At 42.4% G+C, this 20,915-nt stretch overlaps 1 protein-coding gene across 1 annotated transcript; it reads right to left on the bottom strand.

The window, feature by feature from the left end:
- Positions 1–1,825: 1,825 nt before the first annotated feature.
- Positions 1,826–16,724, bottom strand: LOC123431126 (transportin MOS14). The gene is made up of 27 exons (XM_045114964.1): positions 16,328–16,724; positions 15,423–15,500; positions 15,252–15,314; positions 13,317–13,364; positions 13,092–13,238; positions 12,091–12,222; positions 10,962–11,002; positions 10,716–10,807; positions 9,186–9,313; positions 7,958–8,033; positions 7,717–7,837; positions 7,554–7,653; positions 7,330–7,411; positions 7,151–7,233; positions 6,442–6,558; positions 6,234–6,285; positions 5,826–5,981; positions 4,707–4,830; positions 4,540–4,621; positions 4,382–4,470; positions 4,236–4,310; positions 4,070–4,124; positions 3,645–3,764; positions 3,476–3,568; positions 3,225–3,370; positions 2,666–2,843; positions 1,826–2,512 (listed from the first exon to the last, which is right to left on the bottom strand). Exons 1-27 carry the CDS (start codon positions 16,454–16,456, stop codon positions 2,225–2,227), a joined length of 2,895 nt encoding a protein of 964 aa, XP_044970899.1. The 5' UTR covers positions 16,457–16,724; the 3' UTR covers positions 1,826–2,224.
- Between the last annotated feature and the right edge of the window lie 4,191 nt (positions 16,725–20,915).

Here is a 20,915-nt window from a genome sequence, read left to right as displayed (position 1 = left end):
AAACCTCTCTCACAAGCATGATATGATCAAACCCCATAACTGTATGGGTATTAGGTTCATTGCAATCACATAGTGATGTGAACTAGATTATTGACTCTAGTGCAAGTGGGAGACTGTTCGAAATATGCCCTAGAGTCGATAATAAATTGGTTATTATTATATTTCCTTGTTCATGATAATCGCTTATTATCCATGCTAGAATTGTATTGATTGGAAACTCAAATACATGTGTGTGGATACATAGACAACACACTGTCCCTAGTGAGCCTCTAGTTGACTAGCTTGTTGATCAAAGATGGTCAAGGTTTCCTGGCCATAGACAAGTGTTGTCACTTGATGACGGGATCACATCATTAGGAGAATGATGTGATGGACAAGACCCAAGCTATGAACGTAGCATATGATCGTGTTAGTTTATTGCTACTGTTTTCTGCATGTTAATGTATCTGTTCCTATGACCATGAGATCATGCAACTCCCGGACACCGGAGGAATACCTTGTGTGTTATCAAATGTCGCAACATAACTGGGTGACTATAAAGGTGCTCTATAGGTATCTTTAAAGGTGTCTGTTGGGTTGACATGGATCAAGACTGGGATTTGTCACTCCGTATGACGGAGAGGTATCCCGGGGCCCACTCGGTAATACAACATCACAACAAGCCTTGCAAGCAATGTGACTAAGGAGTTAGTTACGGGATATTGTATTACGAAACGATTAAAGAGACTTGTCGGTAACGACATTGAACTACGTATGGAGATACCGACGATCGAATCTCAGGCAAGTAACATACCGAAGGACAAAGGGAACAGCATACGGGATTAATTGAATCCTTGACATAGAGGTTCAACCGATAGAGATCTTCGTAGAATATGTGGGAGACAATATGGACATCCAGGTCCCGCTATTGGTTATCGACCAGAGAGTGTCTCAGGTCATGTCTGCATAGTTCTCGAACCCGTAGGGTCTGCACACTTAAGGTTTGGTGATGTTTCGGTATAGTTGAGTTATATGTGTTGGTGACCGAAGTTTTGTTCGGAGTCCCGGATGAGATCCCGGACATCACGAGGAGTTCCGGAATGGTCCGGAAACGAAGATTGATATATAGGAAATTGGTATTTGGATTCCGGAAGGTTTTCGGACATTACCGGCAGTGTACCGGGAGTGACGAATGGGTTCTGGGGGCCCACTGGATGGGCCCACCACGCCACAAGGGGTCCACATGGGTTTATTGGATGCGTAATAAGACTTAATGGGCTGGCAAGTCATCCAAGAAAAGCCCATGAGAAAAAAGGTGGAAAATCCAAAAGAGGTGGGCAATTTAAGGAGTCCTAATCCAAGTGGGATTGAAGGACTCCTCCCTTCTCCACTTCAGCCGACCCAAGGGCTCCTCCCTTGTGGTGCAAGGCCTACCCTCTCCCTCCTCCTTTATATATCTCGAGATGATGAATGATTCTTCAAAAGCGTGCACTTTAGCAAAGTTTAGATGTGCTAGCAACATCCTGAGACGAGGAGTGTTCTTCATAGTTTCTACGGTCAGCGGGTGCGGCCAGCGGTGCTGAGCGATGGCCAAGAGAGGGCTCACTTTTGTCTTTTTGTTTGAAATTTTCCTATATCACTGTAACTTTAGTAAGTAGGAATGCAGAAGATGCAGCAGTTCTATACAAAGCTGGTGAGTGGTTTTCGCAGAAGATCATTCTCGACTAGATAATATTCTGCCTAAACAAAGAGAGGCCATCATACATCAGTGGTTACCTTCAGCACAGTGACTCGGTACTCGAGGCTCACATAGAAAGTACGGTAATAATACAAGACAGCTTAAATGTGACATCAAGGACATACTTAATATTTGGCAGATGTTTACATAAAAAGAATTGGTGGCCACCTCAATTCACAAAGTTAGGCTGGCCAGCTATTACAAAATTCAGGACCAGGGCAGATCACAATCCGCGTGATCTCCTAGTTGAGTACGTATACCACTGATCTCTTCCAGATAATAATACAACACAATTTTCCTCCCACATACATAAATGCACGACACATGTACAGAGACAAGCACGATATGAATGACAATGACTACTGGCTGACCTATCTATCCTCTAAAGAAATCTGAACAATATGATCGATGCCGCAACTCAAACCGTATGAATGGGTAAAAAATCCAGATGGCGCACACCGACTCCATCACGGGCTTTCAACTGGTCTTGTAAAAAAAATCCAGTCATCATGAATGCCGCGGAGCAAGTGTGAAGGTTAAGTCATGAGGCTGCAAAGCAGCTTGAACTATATCCTGCACCGCTTTGTTCCGTCTGCAAACCTCTGATATTTCAGCAAATCTATCCGTCAAGGAACCAAGACTAGATCCCGATGATGCATCAGATATTATTGTCAAGAATCTTGAGCGTTCTGAATCTGTTAGGGCTTGTGGGGGTATAAGGGCAATGCAATCCCTTGTCCAATTCAACATATTCCCACCAAAAGCTCTGCTAAGGGACAGCAGAACATAAGAGACCTGCAAAGTTCCATACAGAAGGGATATAAAGTTCATTCTTCAATCATTACTGTCAAGGGTAAACATAACATAGTGTTTATGGCAGATCTTTGCTTAAAGCTCACGGGCAGGACTGTATACAAAAAGCAACACTCCTGCTACCAATCTACATACCTCCTCCAATCGACCAGACGGTAGCGCCCCTGTTAAGGAAGCAATCATTATTCTTGCAAGTGTTGCACCTCGCTGGAGTACAATTGTGTTTATTAGTTCTCGGTACTTTTCCCCCTCGGGTGATTTCGCAAGATCAAAGGTGTCTGATAGGAAACACAGTATGGATTTGCAGGCCTCCCTGTAACATATTACAAAAAATAATATAACAATTAGCCACCACGATATCACATAGCATCATTAAACAAGAATAACAACAAGCATATGCAGCTCATATAACACAATTCTAACTCGATTCTAGCATCGGATACTCTATTCTCCCTTGTTTTCAGAAATATAGGGTGTCTCATGATGCATGCAGTCAGCCTTTTAGAACTTTAGCCAATAGATCGTTCAATGATTTCATATTACATTTTACTTATTTTTTATAGCATATTGTGATTAAAGTCATAGTCAAAATCATACATTGATCCTGAAAGTCAAATATGTCTTTTATTTTTAACAGAAGGATAACAAGAAACACAATATAAATTGTGGAAGTACTTAATCTTGAAGGCACTACCTGTGTTGTATAGTTACACCAGCCATTGCACAATCAACCAATCTTGGAAAAATCTCAGTAGGTACAAATAGATCAGGACAGTAACGAATACATCTTGACGCAAGCAGAAAGCAATCATCAGCTATGTCGGGTCTAGCTGTAAAATCCTGCAATGTAGGGAAAGAAATCCACTGAATTAGTTACCGCTTGCTTTATTAATATGTTAGCACGAGCGTATCCGCATCACAAGGGGTGAAAGCAGGAATAGTTACTTGAATAGTTCTGAGCAGCTGTATTGTATGATTAAAGAGTGTCTGTATCAGACATGTAAGATAGCTCGCACAAGATGGATCAGACCCAAATATCTATATATAAAATGTTTGTCAGGACAATCAAAATGCAGCTAAAAATACATCACTAGATGTCTGAAACAGAAAGAACCTTAATAACTTCACTGGACAAGTAAAGGAAGCAAGACTGATTGTGTTGCTGATATAGTGTTTGGATTTCTAGAAGCATTGCACCAATGGTGATTCCCATGGACCTCCCACATGTCCTTACCTACACCACAGAAAAGATAAATATAATAAGCATGAAAGTTTGCAGGTCCATAAAAGTGAGAACCGCAAACCTGAAGAGAAAGTAAGGCATGATTTGCAATATCATATTTATCATTTCTTAAACCTGAAAGTGTTACAGTCGTACTAATCCCACCAAGGAAGAATCAGAACTCTCAAGAGTCAAGGCAGTATGTGGAAAAAGATAATTATTCCAATTATGCACTTCTGACAGGACTTGTATTCGATCTGAATGTAAATTGCATTCAAAGAACAAGCATCATAAATAAATAGAAGTAATTAACTTACAGCAAATTTGCAAGATCGGCACAGAGACTCCATGGTCCGTGTATCCCATGCCCGACTGCCCAAAAGAGTTTATTAGTAAAGTAGGGATGGGTGAGATCTTCTGTATATATACTAAGTAGAAACTTCTAGAAACTTCTCCCAGAATCTGTCTGGTGCCCACACTCACTGGTCAAAGATAATTTTCAGTGTAGGCCAGTATCTATTGACAGCTTCAGCAACTACTTCTGGAAGTTTCACATTGCTGCAAAAGTTTGGAGGATTTAATACAAATACCAAATTGGATGAGCAAAAGGATAAATGGGAGGACACCACCTAAAAATGCTCGACAACCGGTCTATGTGAATAGTTAAATGCCGAGCAGGAACTTGTTGAAGAGCACTTTCACCTTGCTGGATTATTTCCTAGTTTTTAAAATAAAAAAAATCAGCAAGGATCATATCAACAGTTAACTATCAAAGATTGCTGCTCACCTGCAAGCTATTAATTATCGGCATGCAGATTAACTCGAGGGCTCTTCTAGCATGGTCTTGCGGAAGCGTCGTGATAACCACACTGATTTGAGTGGTGAATGAACAAGTAAGGTGACATGTCGAATTCAACCAAAATAGTAATAGTAGGCTAAGGGGAATTAAGGAACCTTAAGGCTTCAACTAAATGCAATGAGTCCTCTGAAGAAACTTTGTAACCACCAACTCCACTTATTGCAACATGGTAGATCTGGAAAAGGCCATCCAATGAACCCGAAAACTTTCCCCTACAGTCTTATCACCATAAAAAGGATATAAAATAACTAAGCTGTCAACTCTTTATATGGCAATAACATAAATAGATACTTCGTAAACTGTTCGATGTTGTAATATATATATGTATATATCACAACTTCATGTGTGTGTGTGTGTGTGTATACTAGGACAATAAAAACAAACGGAGCACCCTCCCAGCCTTCTCAGTCTCAGGCCATCTGCACTCTATAGCATCCGATCTGAAATGAACAGCTGAGATCTCTGTGGGGCAGGGAGCTGGACAAGCGTATGTACAACCAATTTGTATGCTTCTAGTACAGTTATTGGTTAGCAGAAATTGCCCGTATGCTCTGGTCTCGACAGCACACCTGGTGGGCAAGCCTAAGAAAAGCTATTTACCCTGTTGTCATTCTAAGATTTGGAAAAGAACGACAGACAAAGTCCTAGAAGCTCCCACGCCAGGTAGATTTGGAAAAGAACGGAACGACAAAAATATTTTTAGCAAAAAGAGACTATGTTTGTGGCTCTTTTATGGCAAGACCTAGGAATAAAGGCATCTGTTCAAAAAAAAAAAGAGGGAAAACCTTGCATGGAGGTACTACAAAAATTGCGCACACCATGACCCGTTGACACCTGGTGAATTTTTACTTTGCCGTTTGCCATAGCCTCAGCATAGGCTTTGTACAGTTCTCTCCCGCTTTATTAATATATAAAGGGAAGCTTTGGCCTTTTTAAAAAAAGAAGCAGGGGCATGCAATGTATATGATTTCATTATTGCCTCTTCGATCAAAAGATATTTAGTGAAACTTCAATATTTAGGACTACAAATCTTTGTACTTGATTTGAAAGCAGACATTTCATTTAGTCTAATCTCTTGAAAAAATCTGTATGCTCATGAGTTTCCATGTTTTTCCTATGGTGTAGCACAACTAACAGGAAATGGGAAGGCAACAATAATCAACTCATTCCAGCCAGATAGGTCCATTAAAAAGAAGTGGATAATGAGGTCATACCTTCACATATATACTTAAATGCCACAGAAGCAGCTGCAGCTGTATCCTCTGATGTACTCATACCCTTGTTGAGAATATCAACCAAAGGTGGTAGGATGGGCAGTTCAGCTGGGGCAGCATCAATCCATTTTGAAAATGCTCCAATGGTTGAACAAACTGCAAGATTTCAAGCGTATTTGAGCTCCTGACATAATCAAACTAGGAAAACTGGATCTCACAAAGTTTCTGCCCAGCAACTGTGCCTAAACAGCCCTAACTTATTATAAACCCTAGCATCTGAACCAGACAGCACAGGCAGTAACTAGCTACTGTCTACAATGTGATCCGAAATACTAGTCATAGTATAAGATAAAACAAACACTGAGCTAAGAACAAGGACTTCTAAAATACTGATTACACAAAACAAACCTGTCTGTAGCAACTGTTCTTGGTGAGGAAACCTGGGAAGCAGTGGCATAACCTTCAAAGAATAGCATGACCACACTATGTTAACCAGATCTCATTAACAATGATTGCAATGTAAGACACAGAAAAGAGTAACCATCCAGCAAAAAGATCTTAACAACCCATCAGTTCACAATTTGACATACTCAAGACAACAAGATGCCATTCATACCTGCGGCAATATTTCCTTCTCTTCAATCGAAACCGATTTAGCAATGGCTTGTATACAGAAAAGGGCAGCCTCTAATGGTTGCCAATTCTGGTTCTGTTCGGCACCGCTTCCACATGCCTGAAATCCAAAAGCATGCCGCTTTAGTTACAGGAAACCAAACAAACTTCTTGGTGGGACTGGGAAGCTACAGGACTAATCATCAGCCAAAGATAGCAGATACTAAAAAGCTACATCCTAATATCAAACTATCAGAAAAAAAAAAGAGAATGAGTTGTTTAAGTACACGAGAAGAGAAACTAAATGTTATAAAATGAATAGACAAAAACTTATGATGGTATATCATACGTTGTACACAACATAAGCACAAGCAAGAGACAGATAAACAAACGAATTAATTTACTTGGTACAGTTTACATATATTGTAGTGCCTCAAATAAGAATTTAAGTTTTATCACTAGCATGAGCAACAAAAAACAGGTGATTGTGAAAAAGGCTAGACAGGGAGTAGAGCTCAACAAATTACACTTCACTGAATTTACTACGGTATGAAATTTAATTCCAACAAAAAGACCACAGATGGGTAAGTAGAAACTCATAGGCTAGACCACAGGTGAGTATTAAACAAATGGTCCGATTTAAAAAGTATAGATACTAGCACTGAGCAGTGGGCACTAGGGAAGATAATTGTTGAGCGTACAAACAGACTCGCCTGAATTAACTTCATGAATAGTATTTTTAGTGTCGAGTCACCTCCAAGGACATCAGTTGCATCAAGTAGCACGTCACTAACCGCTGAAAAATGAATGGTTCTGTAATTATTTGGCAGTTGCATGACATAGTCAATATGAACTGCAAGATTAACTCAGTTAAACAAATCAGAAAGCATACCATATCTAGCATATCTGAAATCCCTCCGGTCTTCCTCCGAGAAAGTGTGGAAGTCCTCAGGGTATTCAACTCGGGAACTAACCTGATTCAGAACCGAAACAGCACGAGATGAACAAGAAATCCCAATAAACTACGTAATGAATGATAAGTCCATATTTTTATTGCATGGCGCATTACAAACATATGAGCATTATACTAAAAGGACCCCCCCCCCTCAAACATACCAGAGACACAAGAACTTCAAACGGAGGACGGAACAGTTGCATCCTTCTATTTCTTTCAGCTTCAATCAATACCTCCGATCCACACGATGTATATGAATCCCTAAATTTTAAGCACTGAATTGGTTGTTTCTCAAGTAAAACCAGTAATGTTTCAAAAAATTACCTCCCAGTTAGATTACGCTTAAGATGGTGCCAGAAATTAAACGTCATGGAGGAAATGTCAAATTCTGAATGGGAAGTAACTTCCAGTAGTGCATTCACTATTTGCATGGCATCACCTGAACCTGCAAAACATCAAATGCAAGTGTAATTCTTAAATGGTCAGGATGATCTGGTTCATGAACAGCATGAAAAATAGATCCATATTTTGATCATCATCATCATCATCATTGATGAAGCGTTACCTGTTGCAATCAAATCAACATAGGAATCACCCATGTCTGCAAATAAACGAGCAATAGCTTTTACATCTTCTTCATCCTGGTAATAGAAAAAGAGTTTATCAATGACAATGATGAAAAACACATGTGGATACACATTATACCATGCACTCATGGTACAAAAATTTAAAGGAAAAAAAAAAGACAATTCAAATAGCAAGATAACTTTTTTTCCCAAAAAGAGTCAATACAACTTGCTCATTCCATGCTTCAGAATTTGGAGATCTTATTGACAATGCGTGATAGCAAGTGCCTTTCATAGAGCCACCAACTTGATATGTTTACTGTCTACTGTTGGTATGACCAACTTTATTATTCCATGATCTTCAATAATTTATGAAAATATTATCGTGTTGATAGTGAAGTTAACCAAATTAGTTTGAAAAGTCAAACTTTGTGGCCCTCTCCACATAAAATACATCGTTCAAAAACAATTGTGTGTGGCTAGAACATGATGAATTCAGGAATAGAAAGTTTTTCCGTTAAATAACATGTCTCAATGTGTACCATATACCAAATTAAAGGCAACGCACTAACACAAGAAGCAACTTTGCCGTTGATTAATACTCCCTCTGTTCCTAAATATAAGTCTTTTTAGAGGTTTCACTAATGGATTACATACGGACGTATATAGACATATTTTAGAGTATAGATGCATTTACATTGCTCCGTATGTAGACACCTAGTGCAATATCTTAAAAGACTTATATTTAGGTACGGAGGGAGTACTTTTTATTTAGGTAACCAAAGAGGTACAGTGAACCGTACAAGTGCTTGTGTAAATCTAAGTATCCAACATCGCACTAATAAATACTCCTTCGTCCCATAATATAAGACGTTATTACATCCAATATACTCACATATGAGATGTAATAACATCTTATATTATGAGACGGACGGAGTAACAATCAAGGAGAAATCTGCAGATGGAAAAATAGGATGTTCTTGGTTTGAATCCAACTCAACCACACAAAACATTGGGTAGCTAAGATATTGGTGAATGTTTTGGTTATTCTTGGCAAGAAAATAAACTGGGAGCAGATACAGAAGCATGAGCATGCAAAAAAAATTGTAACCACCCAAGCCAGGGCGAAATTCTGGGCATGACGAAATATTTGGTATGGTGGATCTGGGCACAAAACAAACACATTGATAGATCACTAATGCAGAATATGGTCAAGATGTTACATACCTTAGATGAGTCTTTCAGCTGCTCTTTGAGGCCCATAACATGAGGGATGAGAATTTGGATCAGCGGAAACTGTTCAGTGATGCCACAAGAATCCCGAGATACAGTAAAATGTATCAACTCAGAGGTAACTGGCAATTTAGAGGCAAGTGTATTATTAGCAAGCTGCTAACAAAATCCTGAGAACATAGGGTGTATGTTAGGTTTAACTTAATGCAACCATTCACGATTACTATTGTGGGCTTGATCAAGCATAGCTTATCCAATAAGCCAGGTTTGGGGACTTCTTTGCTTATAAGATCAGAAGGCCAGCTTAGGTAGTAGACCCATCAGGAACATAAATTAATTGACCCTAACAATGTCGATAGACAGTAGTGTCTGAAGTGAAGCAGCAGCACAGCAGCATGTGAACCAAGATCTTGGCAACAGCGGAATACGAGTGTAGCAGCAGCATGTAGCCTCTGATCTTGACGATGATCAATGGGTCCAAAAGATGCACGACCATGGCAAGTTCATATCCAACTGCCAATTGCAATCCTTAATACTTATTGCACGGGCAAGAGAAGGAAGGTGTGGCCGCAATACATTACAGGACAATTGGGAAATGTAAGAAAGTGTCAGCAGGGTTGGTCAGGGCTTGGTAGCTCCATCCGATGTGAGTTCACAAAGGTGGTGCTGCATAGCATGGAGAAAGAGGGAGGAGAGTTGGAGGGGAGGCCTGCAAGAGGTCAGGGTTCGTGATGGCGCAGCCATGCCGAGGAGGCCCTAAGTTAAAATGTCAGCAAGGCAGACACACATTGTCCATCCTCGTCTCTGTCAGCACCTCATTGCAGCAAACATCACTGACATCATGACCCACATCTGTATTGCAAAACAGCACCTATCTGAAACTAGCACTAATACTCGTCAAAGTTTCATTGACCTCTAGAGATAAAGCACCAGAAATTTGTTTTTAGTGAAACTTGTTGAAACCTACACAAGTGTGAATCTTTTCATCCAGCTCTGGAGACCTGCACCAGAAATCTGTTTGTATGAAGAAACTTGTTGAAACCTAGTAAGTGTTGATTGATTTTGCTTGTAACCAGAAACATGCACTTGGCTTTGACTGGAACTTGTTGAAATATGAAGCCCAAAACTTGTAGAAACCCACATATCCCAGTTCCATATTTGTTCCCTGGAAACTCCCAGGTTTTTAATGACTTTGAGCAAACATCCATAATTGATTTGCATTCTTCCTTTGAACTCGATTATCAATAAATTCAGCATCACAAATAGCAAGAATTACCCAACACTTGTAGTTTGTCGTGCATAGAGAAAACATGCGTAGAGCAGATGGTCAAAAAATAAATCAAACTCAATGTGTCAACTTTTCTATGTTGATAGCAACTGAATAAGGTGAACATTAGTACATCACTGTAGTAGCAAGAGCATAGCACGAAGTGATAGACTGAGGTGACAGATGACGAAAAAATGAGAAACTGGCAAGAGATGAACAAATATATGATAGAAACTATGTGCACTAGCAAACAATACCATTTACAGCTGCCTCCAGAAATTGATATGTGTTCAACGAAGAAAGTGCCGTGTGGACCAAAGGATGTGAAGCAAGGGTAGCTGCAGTAATTCTGAGAAAAATAGAAGAGAACTTCCATAAATTCACTAGACCGATACTGTTTGGCAGCAGTAGTATAGTAAGAATAGAAAATAGTAGATGTACCACAACAGTTACATTCTCAAGGATTAAAGTATTACTATATCAAAATCGCAGAAGCAGCATACCCATGACAGAAACGAAGCCAAGAAGCAAAACCCTCCAAAACCTGCGAAAGGAAGAATCAGGATTAACTACCAAAATACTCCTATACCCCTCTCGTTGATATCTAGGAATTTCATATATGTAGTTCTGGCCTCTGGGTTCAGATGAGCATATTGAAGCATTAATATGGATATAATGTCTGCCTATCTGAAAAGAGATCTGTCTGAACTCTGAAGTTACAAGTGAGACTGCTCCCAGCCTATCGGGAAAGGTGTGTACCGTGTAACAATCTAAGCTAGTTTGTAACAACATGAAAATATGTGCAAACATCAAAATTACTTTTGCTTGTATGTGGCAAGTGGATAGCACATTATATACCAACCTTCTAACTGAACCGGTTATCTTAGCGTAAGGGGCCATAATATAACCAGTGAAAAGAACTGCAACTAATGAACTAAAAGATGCCTCTCAAGTACAGTACTTTCAAATGTACTCCCCCCGTCTGGTGAAGAGTGTACATTTGGCTTCAAAAAAATCCATAAAAGAGTGTACTTCTATCTTCCCAATGCACTCTGAAGTAGAAAAATATGCTTCTCTCTCATCACACGGTAATCAAGACCAATAACATTCTACACATTGTCTCCTTAATTTCTACATGCACTTAGCTCATCGGGGGTTGGGTAATTAAAGATGAGAGATGGTGGCTTGCACCTTTCCAATGCATTTTTTACTCCACTCCATAATTTGTCCTAAATTTCTATATGTACACTTTTCACCGGACAGAGGGAGTACGTCCTAATGGCCAAAAGAAAGGGGGATAGCCCAGAGGTCTCAGTTATGGAAGGAGTTTGCATATGCATGCAAGATATGAAACAACAGAGAATGGAAATATTGGATTCACTATCCAAGTGTTCTGCGTAGCTCCCTTGAACGCTATTGGTTCTCATTGCCTTCTGAACTTGTTGAGTTATTTTAGCAAACGCTTTACTTAAAGCGTTACTTTTTTCAGTGTCTTTCCATTTCTTCTGCTTGGGGTAGGTGCAGGCGTGGACTTATTTTAGTACACAGATGAAGCAGGTTTCCTTAGCTACTTTAGCATGTAATGAGTTTGATTGTGCCATATGAAGCTATCTTTACAAGGAAGAAATTAACCTGTTCTTTTAGCTCATCAAAACCCAAGCAAGCAGTCAATAGACTAAGAGCAACATTAGCTGATGAACAAAGGTCATTCTCAAACTGATTGCGCCTTTCAGGACGAGCAGCAATTTTATAACTAGAAGTTTCCTGTCAAGATAGCATACAAATAAGTTACAATTTCACCAAGAAAAATATAATATACAGTGAATGTGATATACAACAAGTCCTTCATTGATTATATTAGGACAATCTGGACACTTATTCATTGTGTGTGATAGTTCTGGACAACAAGATTTAGAGCATATGATGTACATCATTCTACTGAACTCGATACTGTGACATGGAAAACATATTGTTACAATAATATCTTTATATGATTTAAAACAAATCTGGTTCAAGATTTGGATGCTCTAGGAAAATCATTTATGATATCTATGAGTGTGATTCATCGATGGTCTACTTTTTTATTAAAAATAGAAACATGACCATTGACAACGACGGATTATTAAGAGAAAACTTCTGCAGATGGTAAATAGAGAAGAACAAAGTTTGTTGCTTCACCAACTTACCTTTCCTTCACAGAAATGAAAAGCCAAAAATGCCCAATTTACAAGGCATACAATCATATGTTCAGCTTATTTGACTCAAGACTAACAGATTATTAAGTGCTTAAAAGAAGGCATGAAACTTCAATTTACAAGGCATACAATCATATGTTCAAACTAACAGATTAGTAAGTGCTTAAAAGAAGGCTTGAAAGTTAATATGATATTGTAAAATGACCTAACAAATTAGTACATTATTATATAGTTGTAGAATATATCTATTAAATATGAGTAGCATGCATGGTGGATATTAGGTGTGCCTTTTGCCATGCATGGTGCATGCCAAGGTGAGCCTTTTTCCATAGTTACATGTTAAGAGAATTAGAGTTAGTGGGGATCAACTATTTAGGTATATGGTTGAGAGTCTGAGACTATGATAGGCAACCACATGAAGCTAAAATTGTTACGTACCTGTGGCAAGATAATAAGCAGTTCAAGGAAGCTTGGAATAAACTCTTGTTGAGACTTCATTTCATCGCCTAGCCAGTTCACAATGCCACCGCCACCCCAGTCCTCCACAGGTACATGCACAGCCAGAGCAGCAATTGCAATACAAATCTGAACATGGTAGAACAAGTGCTGTTGTCATCAGAATTTTTTCAGTATAAAATATGTTTGCTTAATTCAATCATTTACCTGTGTTCTAACTTTTGGTGGTCCTTTGTTAAATTTCTTTAGCAATCCCTGCAGATGCAAAACAGTTAAACAAAAAAGGGACAGCGCCCTTAGCAAGATCAACCAGAGATTATAATTAGGGAAAGAGAGAAGTCCACTTTTCAACTCTCAGCTTACCACTTAGTTAAAGACTGAACCCTCAACTCGAAAACCGGTTACTCCACACACCCAACTCTCAATACCATTCAGAACACACCCCTCACTCCATTTTACTGTTCTTGACCATTGCTTTGACCTGGTTTAGCTCAAGTAGACGCCAGCTCAATGTGGCGTGGCAAGGATAGACATGGCCCCATCTATCTCTGATGCGAGCATTTTATCAAGCATTTGGCGTGCAAGGTCTGAAGCTGCCAGCGATGGTGAGCAGCGTTGTCCCGACGCAGCGATCCAGGTGAAGAGCCAACGCAGCTGTGCAGGCCGCCATCATCCACACGTGTGGAAACCCGCACCATGCTCGCCGCAAAGCACGCAGGGTGCGCGTCCAGGCCGAGCATGATGACGCGCGCGTGATCAGTCGACGAGTTCCTCCGCGTACACGCACTCGTGGAGCAGGAGACGGCGCCTCCATGGTGTAGGCTCGGGGTGACGTGGGGGCATTGCCAGCGCCATCACTGGCAGCGGCAGAGATAAACGGTGAGCACGAGGACGGACGCAGTGGTGCCTGCAGCAACGAGGACCTATGCGCAGAGCCTGAGAACAGGGGTGCACCGAAGAAGGTGCCAAGGAAGCCGACAGCTACTGCTCAGGCTGCTTCTCATGGATGTGGATGCAGTGCAACGTGCTCGTGCCTTATTGATGCCCATGGATGTGGGCGCTGGACGTTGTCGTCTTGCTCGCAGCGGTTCAGAAACACGGACAGCAGCTCATTGTGGTCGCCCTGTAGTGAGTACTCTCGGTCGTACTGTGCGATGCAATTCCCTTATCGCTGGTGCTTGTAGCCAAGACAAACAAGCAAGTACAAGCTAGCCGAGCTCAGCAGACAGGCTAGTGAATTGATTCTTTAGAGACGAACATGTACACGACACAAGCCAGCTGCCTTGAGCAACTTAATTGACTCCAGGAAGGCGTCAATGCAGCTACTGCAGGGCACCGTGACGCCCTCGAGGGAGCGTGAGCTTGCTGCATCCAAGCCGGTCAATGTCGTCGCCTCAAACTACATGTTGCTGATCCAGGCGGAGCTGCACAGGAGGCAGAGCTCGTCGAGTCCACGGCAGCGCAGCATGGGGGTTGAGCAGGGAGCACGCGTTAGCATTGGCAGGGCGGGAGCTTACAGATTCCGTGGCAACATAATCTCCTCTCGCGCCTTACGTGTGTCCCTACTGCTCTTGTGCAGGTCAGGGGAGCTCTCCCCGGAGAACTGCACCTGCGTTCGCAACAGCAAAGCGGCACACCGTAGGCTGCTAGGTGTGTCTGTGGAGGCACACGAGCGGTGCGGCGTGGGGAGCAGTGAGTCGAGCAGCGGAAGAGACGTAGGCGAGTAGAGGGAGCATGGGGTCTGAGCGAGCAGCATGAGCACGATGGGAACTTGGGAAGGGGGAAGCTTGAGCGCACACAAGGTGCTTGAGACTATGCCACGATGGAAATGTGAAAATGGCTATGACATGTGGGGACGGTCACCTTTTTAAAAAGTAAAAGTGACGTGGAAAACGTTGACAAGGCAGTCAACTTGGTAAACCAGTCTACTCAGCGAAAACCGGCTTGAGGCAAGCGCAGGGTTGAGCTTTGAATGGTTTGGCAAGTTGGAGGTCTGAAGTAATCGGTTTTGAAGTTGAGGGTTGATTCTTAAACAAAGTGGTACGTTGAGGGTTGATAAGTGGCTTCTAATTGATAGTAGTGCAAAACAGAGTTAAACAAATTACACTTTTATATTAAAAAACTTGAAAAGCTGATGCTTACATATAGAGAGTCTTGCAATGGTCGAAAAGCTTCGGATGGTAACTCCTCAAAATCCCTTTGCACCTAAAACGCAAGCATATTTCAGATAAATCGTTGAGAGTTACACTAATTAACAAGTTTCTAGATAGTTTGTAAGAAATAGTGTAATGCATCTATGTATGCATGTTTTACCTTGCTTCTGAGAGTCTGAGAACAAAACATGAGAGTCTCTAAATTGCTGCTTTCGTCATGAAGTAAGCTGTCAGCTACCTGCATAATGAGAACAGAAATGATTGGATTTCTTCGGGATAACCACCAACCACAAAATAAACAGGATGTCCCAGTGTAAAATAAAACACTTTACACCATAATTAAAACTGCCCCCAAATCTGAAATAAAACCCTGGATTTGCTAGGAAGGCACTCTGTGTACACAATAAGAAAAACAAAATGACAAGGTACAATGAAAATGAATTGCAGAGCGCATCAAACTTTTCATGGAAGTTTCTTCAACTGATAAATACCACGGCAGTGAGTAGAAGATTGGATAGCCACAGTCCCATGGCTAAAAAATGCAACTAAAACTAACAGCAAAAACTGAAGTTACCCACGTTCACTGGTTTTACCAGTTTAACTTGCAGCAAAGTTCAGCACAGAACTAGAATTAAATCTTGCGTCATCTAAAGCCGTTCATAATCCAGCCACTGGCTAAAACGAAGCCTAATCTGCTCTACGTTTTCAAAACTCTGGTCTTGACACTCCAATGAATACTAAAGGAGCTCTACATTAGCTGTCACACCCACAGGCCCAAACTGAAATACAATAAAATGATCAGCCACTGGAGAAGCGGAAGAAAAGCACGCTTCAATCAAACAAATCAAGTCCCAATACATCGCTCCAACCACCACTCTGGAGCAATCACACAGCTGAACCACTCCAATATCGCGGAAATTCTGCGCCAGCCGGGCCAAATCCATACTAACACGCCCACATCCCACCCTCACTACACCGAATTCACCGCCTGAATATCTTCGTAGGCAACCGAACACGACTGGGGGACATGAACCGAATCGAGCCGAGGAGGGAACCCGCGCGCACCTGCCACGCGTCAAGCGTGTGCTGAAACTTCTGCAGCCAGCGGTCGGCAGCGGTGCGGATGGTGTCGTCGGGGTGGTGGTATAGCGCCGCAAGCGCCTCCTTCACCGTCGCCGTGGCCTGCGCCTCCATGTCGGCGCCGAACCCTACCTCCTCCTCGACTGAGCCGCCGGCGGCGCGCTTCCGTGAGTAACCCTCGACGGTGGACGATTTCCGCGGCGTACTGGATCTGCGGCCGGCGATTCGGGGCGGGTAGGGTTTTATGGAGGAGGAGAAGAAGAAATTTGAAACGGAGCAGAGACGGGCTTGCGCGAGTGTGCGGGATTCGATTCGATGGACGGGGGTAGTGAGGAGGAGAGACGAGAGACAATTGTTTGCGATTTTCGTTTTTCCTTTTCCGTTTTTGTTTCTGCGCCGGTGACAATTGTTGTGAGCTGTGCCTGTCTCTCCATGCGCGTGGGCCCAAGTGATCTGATGACATTATTAATTATTAATAATAATAAGGTCGCAGCTCCTGGCTGGCTCACTGATATCATATCCTTTGGGAAAGGGAAATGATTCTCCCAGCCAACCGGCTACGATTTTTATTATTTCAAGCAGAGACATCACCGGACTGTACTGACCATTGATTAAGAGGAAATTTAACTCGTCCATCCATTTCATTCATATACGTGTGCTTGGGTTACGACCGACAGAAAAATCGGTCCAACGAGTCGATCTAAACGGACGCGCGTCCGTTTTTTGTCCACTTGCGACCCATTCGGGGCGTAAATTTGGGCGTCATTTGCATCGCTGCGGACACGGAGCGAACACGCGCCTCGCGCGTGTTCTCCTTCCCCGGCCCGCTAGTCGACGTCACAGTCTCTCCTTCTTATTCTCTTCCCCCTTTCCCCCACGTGTCGCCCGTAAGCACACAAAACCTAGGCCGGCGACCCTATTTTTCCCCGGTGACCCTAGCTCTCCAGCAGCAAATCCATCGGCGGGATGCCTCCTTCGTCCTGGTGCGGGAGGCCTATTGGTGGATCTACGACGACGGTGGAATTTGGCGAAATTTTGCACATCGTGCCGGCGGGATTTGCTGAATCAGGCCGCCGGCGGACTGCGCTTGCCATGGACTAGTCGGGTGCCGGTCCACCAGGTCCGGGCAATCACTTGGTGCCACATGCAAACGCTCAGTCCGCATCTAGCCGCTCGGGTCTAACCCGTCGTAGGTTCGCCCGCAAGGCGGTAGCCTGGATCGGTGTTGGCCCAAAAGCTTGTTGGCTCATCTTTATCGTTCATACAGTGCGACGACTACTCGTTACAGGTAGTCCGACGCATTTCTTGGACACCGGAACATTTCGGTTGGGCGTTCGTGAAGTGCAAAAACAATGAGGTACGATTTTCGTTCGGCCATTTGCTCTTTGCTTGACGCAATTTCGGTAGCTTATATTTGCTCAATATTGTGTGTAGGATGAATACAATTTTTGGTATTGGGAAAAAGAATACATCGATCTATCGATCTCATGAAATTTGCTAGATGTTCGTGCACTTTTATCTAAAACTGAAGGTATAGATGAGACTAAATAAGAGACCAAAGGGGAAGCAACGTTTAATTCTTTAGCATCGAATAAGAAAGACGTTGTGCTCAAGAATCCACAGATCAACAACGAAGACATAGAGAAGATCTTAGTCTTAGTCCAACTAGTAGGAGTAGTTACAAAATTTGGACATCTTTTAAAATGTCTAATTGTGGTTCTTGTTTTCTTTGGTATTATATTCGTAGCGAAGAATTGGTAAAAATACATGTTGCATTTGATATAAAACAATAATGTTCAAATTCGATTCAAAACGGATGTTGGACGTGATGTGGAATGTCGCATGGGAAACAAAAAATTTCCTACGCGCACGAAGACCTATCATGGTGATGTCCATCTACGAGAGGGGATTTCCCATCTACGTACCCTTGTAGATCGCACAGCAGAAGCGTTAGTGAACGCGGTTGATGTAGTGGAACGTCATCACGTCCCTCGATCCGCCCCGCGAACCGTCCCACGAACCGTCCCGCGATCCGTCCCACGATCTAGTGCCGAACGGACGGCACCTCCGCGTTCAGCACACGTACAGCTCGATGATGATATCGGCCTTTTTGATCCAGCAAGAGAGACGGAGAGGTAGATGAGTTCTCCGGCAGCGTGACGGCGCTCCGGAGGTTGGTGGTGATCTAATCTCAGCAGGGCTCCGCCCGAGCTCCGCAGAAACGCGATCTAGAGGTAAAACCGTGGAGGTATGTGGTCGGGCTGCCTTGAAAAAATTGTCTCAAATCAGCCCTAATAGCTCCATATATATAGGAGGAGGGAGGGGAGGCTTGCCTTGAGGCTCAAGGAGCCCCAAGGGCTGCGCACCAAGGGGAGGAGGAGTCCTCCTCCAATCCTAGTCCAACTAGGATTGGAAGGTGGAGTCCTTCTCTCCCTTCCCACCTCTTTTTTTTCTTTTCTCTTTGATTTTCTATCTATGGCGCATAGGGCCTTCTTGGGCTGTCCCACCAGCCCACCAAGGGCTGGTGCGCCACCCCAAAGGCCTATGGGCTTCCCGGGGTGGGCTGCCCCCCCCCCTCCGGTGAACATCCGGAACCCATTCGTCATTCCCGGTACATTCCCGGTAACTCCGAAAACCTTCCGGTAATCAAATGAGGTCATCCTATATATCAATCTTCGTTTCTGAACCATTTCGGAAACCCTCGTGACGTCCGTGATCTCATCCGGGACTCCGAACAACATTCGGTAACCAACCATATAACTCAAATACGCATAAAACAACGTCGAACCTTAAGTGTGCAGACCCTGCGGGTTCGAGAACTATGTAGACATGACCCGAGTGACTCCTCGGTCAATATCCAATAGCGGGACCTGGATGCCCATATTGGATCCCACATATTCTACGAAGATCTTATCGTTTGAACCTCAGTGCCAGGGACTCATATAATCCCGTATGTCATTCCCTTTGTCCTTCGGTATGTTACTTGCCCGAGATTTGATCGTCAGTATCCGCATACCTATTTCAATCTCGTTTACCGGCAAGTCTCTTTACTCGTTCTGTAATACAAGATCCCGCAACTTACACTAAGTTACATTGCTTGCAAGGCTTGTGTGTGATGTTGTATTACCGAGTGGGCCCCAAGATACCTCTCCGTCACACGGAGTGACAAATCCCAGTCTCGATCTATACTAACTCAACGAACACCTTTGGAGATACCTGTAGAGCATCTTTATAGTCACCCAGTTACGTTGTGACGTTTGATACACACAAAGCATTCCTCCGGTGTCAGTGAGTTATATGATCTCATGGTTATAGGAACAAATACTTACACGGAGAAAACAGTAGCAACAAAATGACATGATCAACATGCTACGTTTATTAGTTTGGGTCTAGTCCATCATATGATTCTCCTAATGACGTGATCCGGTTATCAAGCAACAACACCTTGTACATAGTCAGAAGACCCTGACTATCTTTGATCAACTGGCTAGCCAACTAGAGGCTTGCTAGGGACAGTGTTTTGTCTATGTATCCACACATGTATATAAGTCTTCATTCAATACAATTATAGCATGGATAATAAACGATTATCTTGATACAAGAATTATAATAATAACTATATTTATTATTGCCTCTAGGGCATAATTCCAACAGGACGGCCAAGCGGACGAAAAATGGGTCGGCGCGTTGGGCGCACGACCGACTTCAATCTTAAATTGGGCGGACGCCGAGCGGGCAGACGACCCAAACGGACCAAAACAGACAAGAATGACGCCCATTTGGGTCGGCCCATTGGAGTTGCTCTAATGTTTCTACATAGTCCGCCAAATATGACGATCAACTTTTGTAATGAATTTCTAGCAATGTTATGGACAACCCATTTGACTCTTTACTAGAAGGGCAATGCGCGCTTTGCCGTGTCGCTTATATTATTAAAATTGTACATGTTTTATGTAAAAAAAACTTCTAAAAAATATTTATGTATTAGTTGGTTTGGCGCATGAGGATACAATGAAGTGCGTTTTTTATTAGATATGCTACTTGTACGGACATACTTTATGGAATCATGCTTACAGATGAATGAGTTAATTTATGGTCACAAATTAGGGAAAAGGTGGTCAATGATGCAAATCGGGGAAGTGATTAGTGAGACAATGTTTGGAATGACCAATCGCTAGCGAGTTCGTTCATGAGTGTATCATTTTTCTTCTTCTTTTATTGTGGTGTTGGGGTAGATATTTTTGACCATTTGATTGGAGGACGTCTTTTAATTGGTACAAAAATATGAGAAAGTTGCTTACGTTGTTGGACATGTGTGTTATGCTGGTGCTAAACGTGCCATGGGTAACACTTCCGTTTTGTCACCCATTCATCGAGAGATCCCACCATGAAGCGAGGGTGAACGATCCAATCAATTATGTATCCAATCAAAATTGAAGAGTTGAATGAGGGGCTTTAAAACGGGATAGCTTAACGAAGTTAGAGATTTCATTGCCATAACAAAAGATTCACTCAGTCTAAATCAAGGATTGACGAGAGAAGCTTTAAAAATAGGGAGCATAGTGTATTAGAA

The sequence above is a fragment of the Hordeum vulgare genome, chromosome 1H (genome assembly GCF_904849725.1).
Source record: "Hordeum vulgare subsp. vulgare chromosome 1H, MorexV3_pseudomolecules_assembly, whole genome shotgun sequence".
NCBI classification, from domain to species: Eukaryota; Viridiplantae; Streptophyta; class Magnoliopsida; order Poales; family Poaceae; genus Hordeum; species Hordeum vulgare.
Note: the sequence above shows the minus strand (reverse complement) of the source record. Positions and strands in the feature narration are given on the sequence as shown.

Excerpts from the sequence above, each read along its gene's own strand:
- LOC123431126 (XM_045114964.1), bottom strand. The coding sequence starts at position 16,456 with ATGGAGGCGCAGGCCACGGCGACGGTGAAGGAGGCGCTTGCGGCGCTA. Across the intron at positions 8,034-9,185 it reads AGCTGAAAGACTCATCTAAG|GATGAAGAAGATGTAAAAGC; the intron begins GTATGTAACATC and ends TTCTATTACCAG. Across the intron at positions 2,844-3,224 it reads GGTGTAACTATACAACACAG|GGAGGCCTGCAAATCCATAC; the intron begins GTAGTGCCTTCA and ends AATATGTTACAG.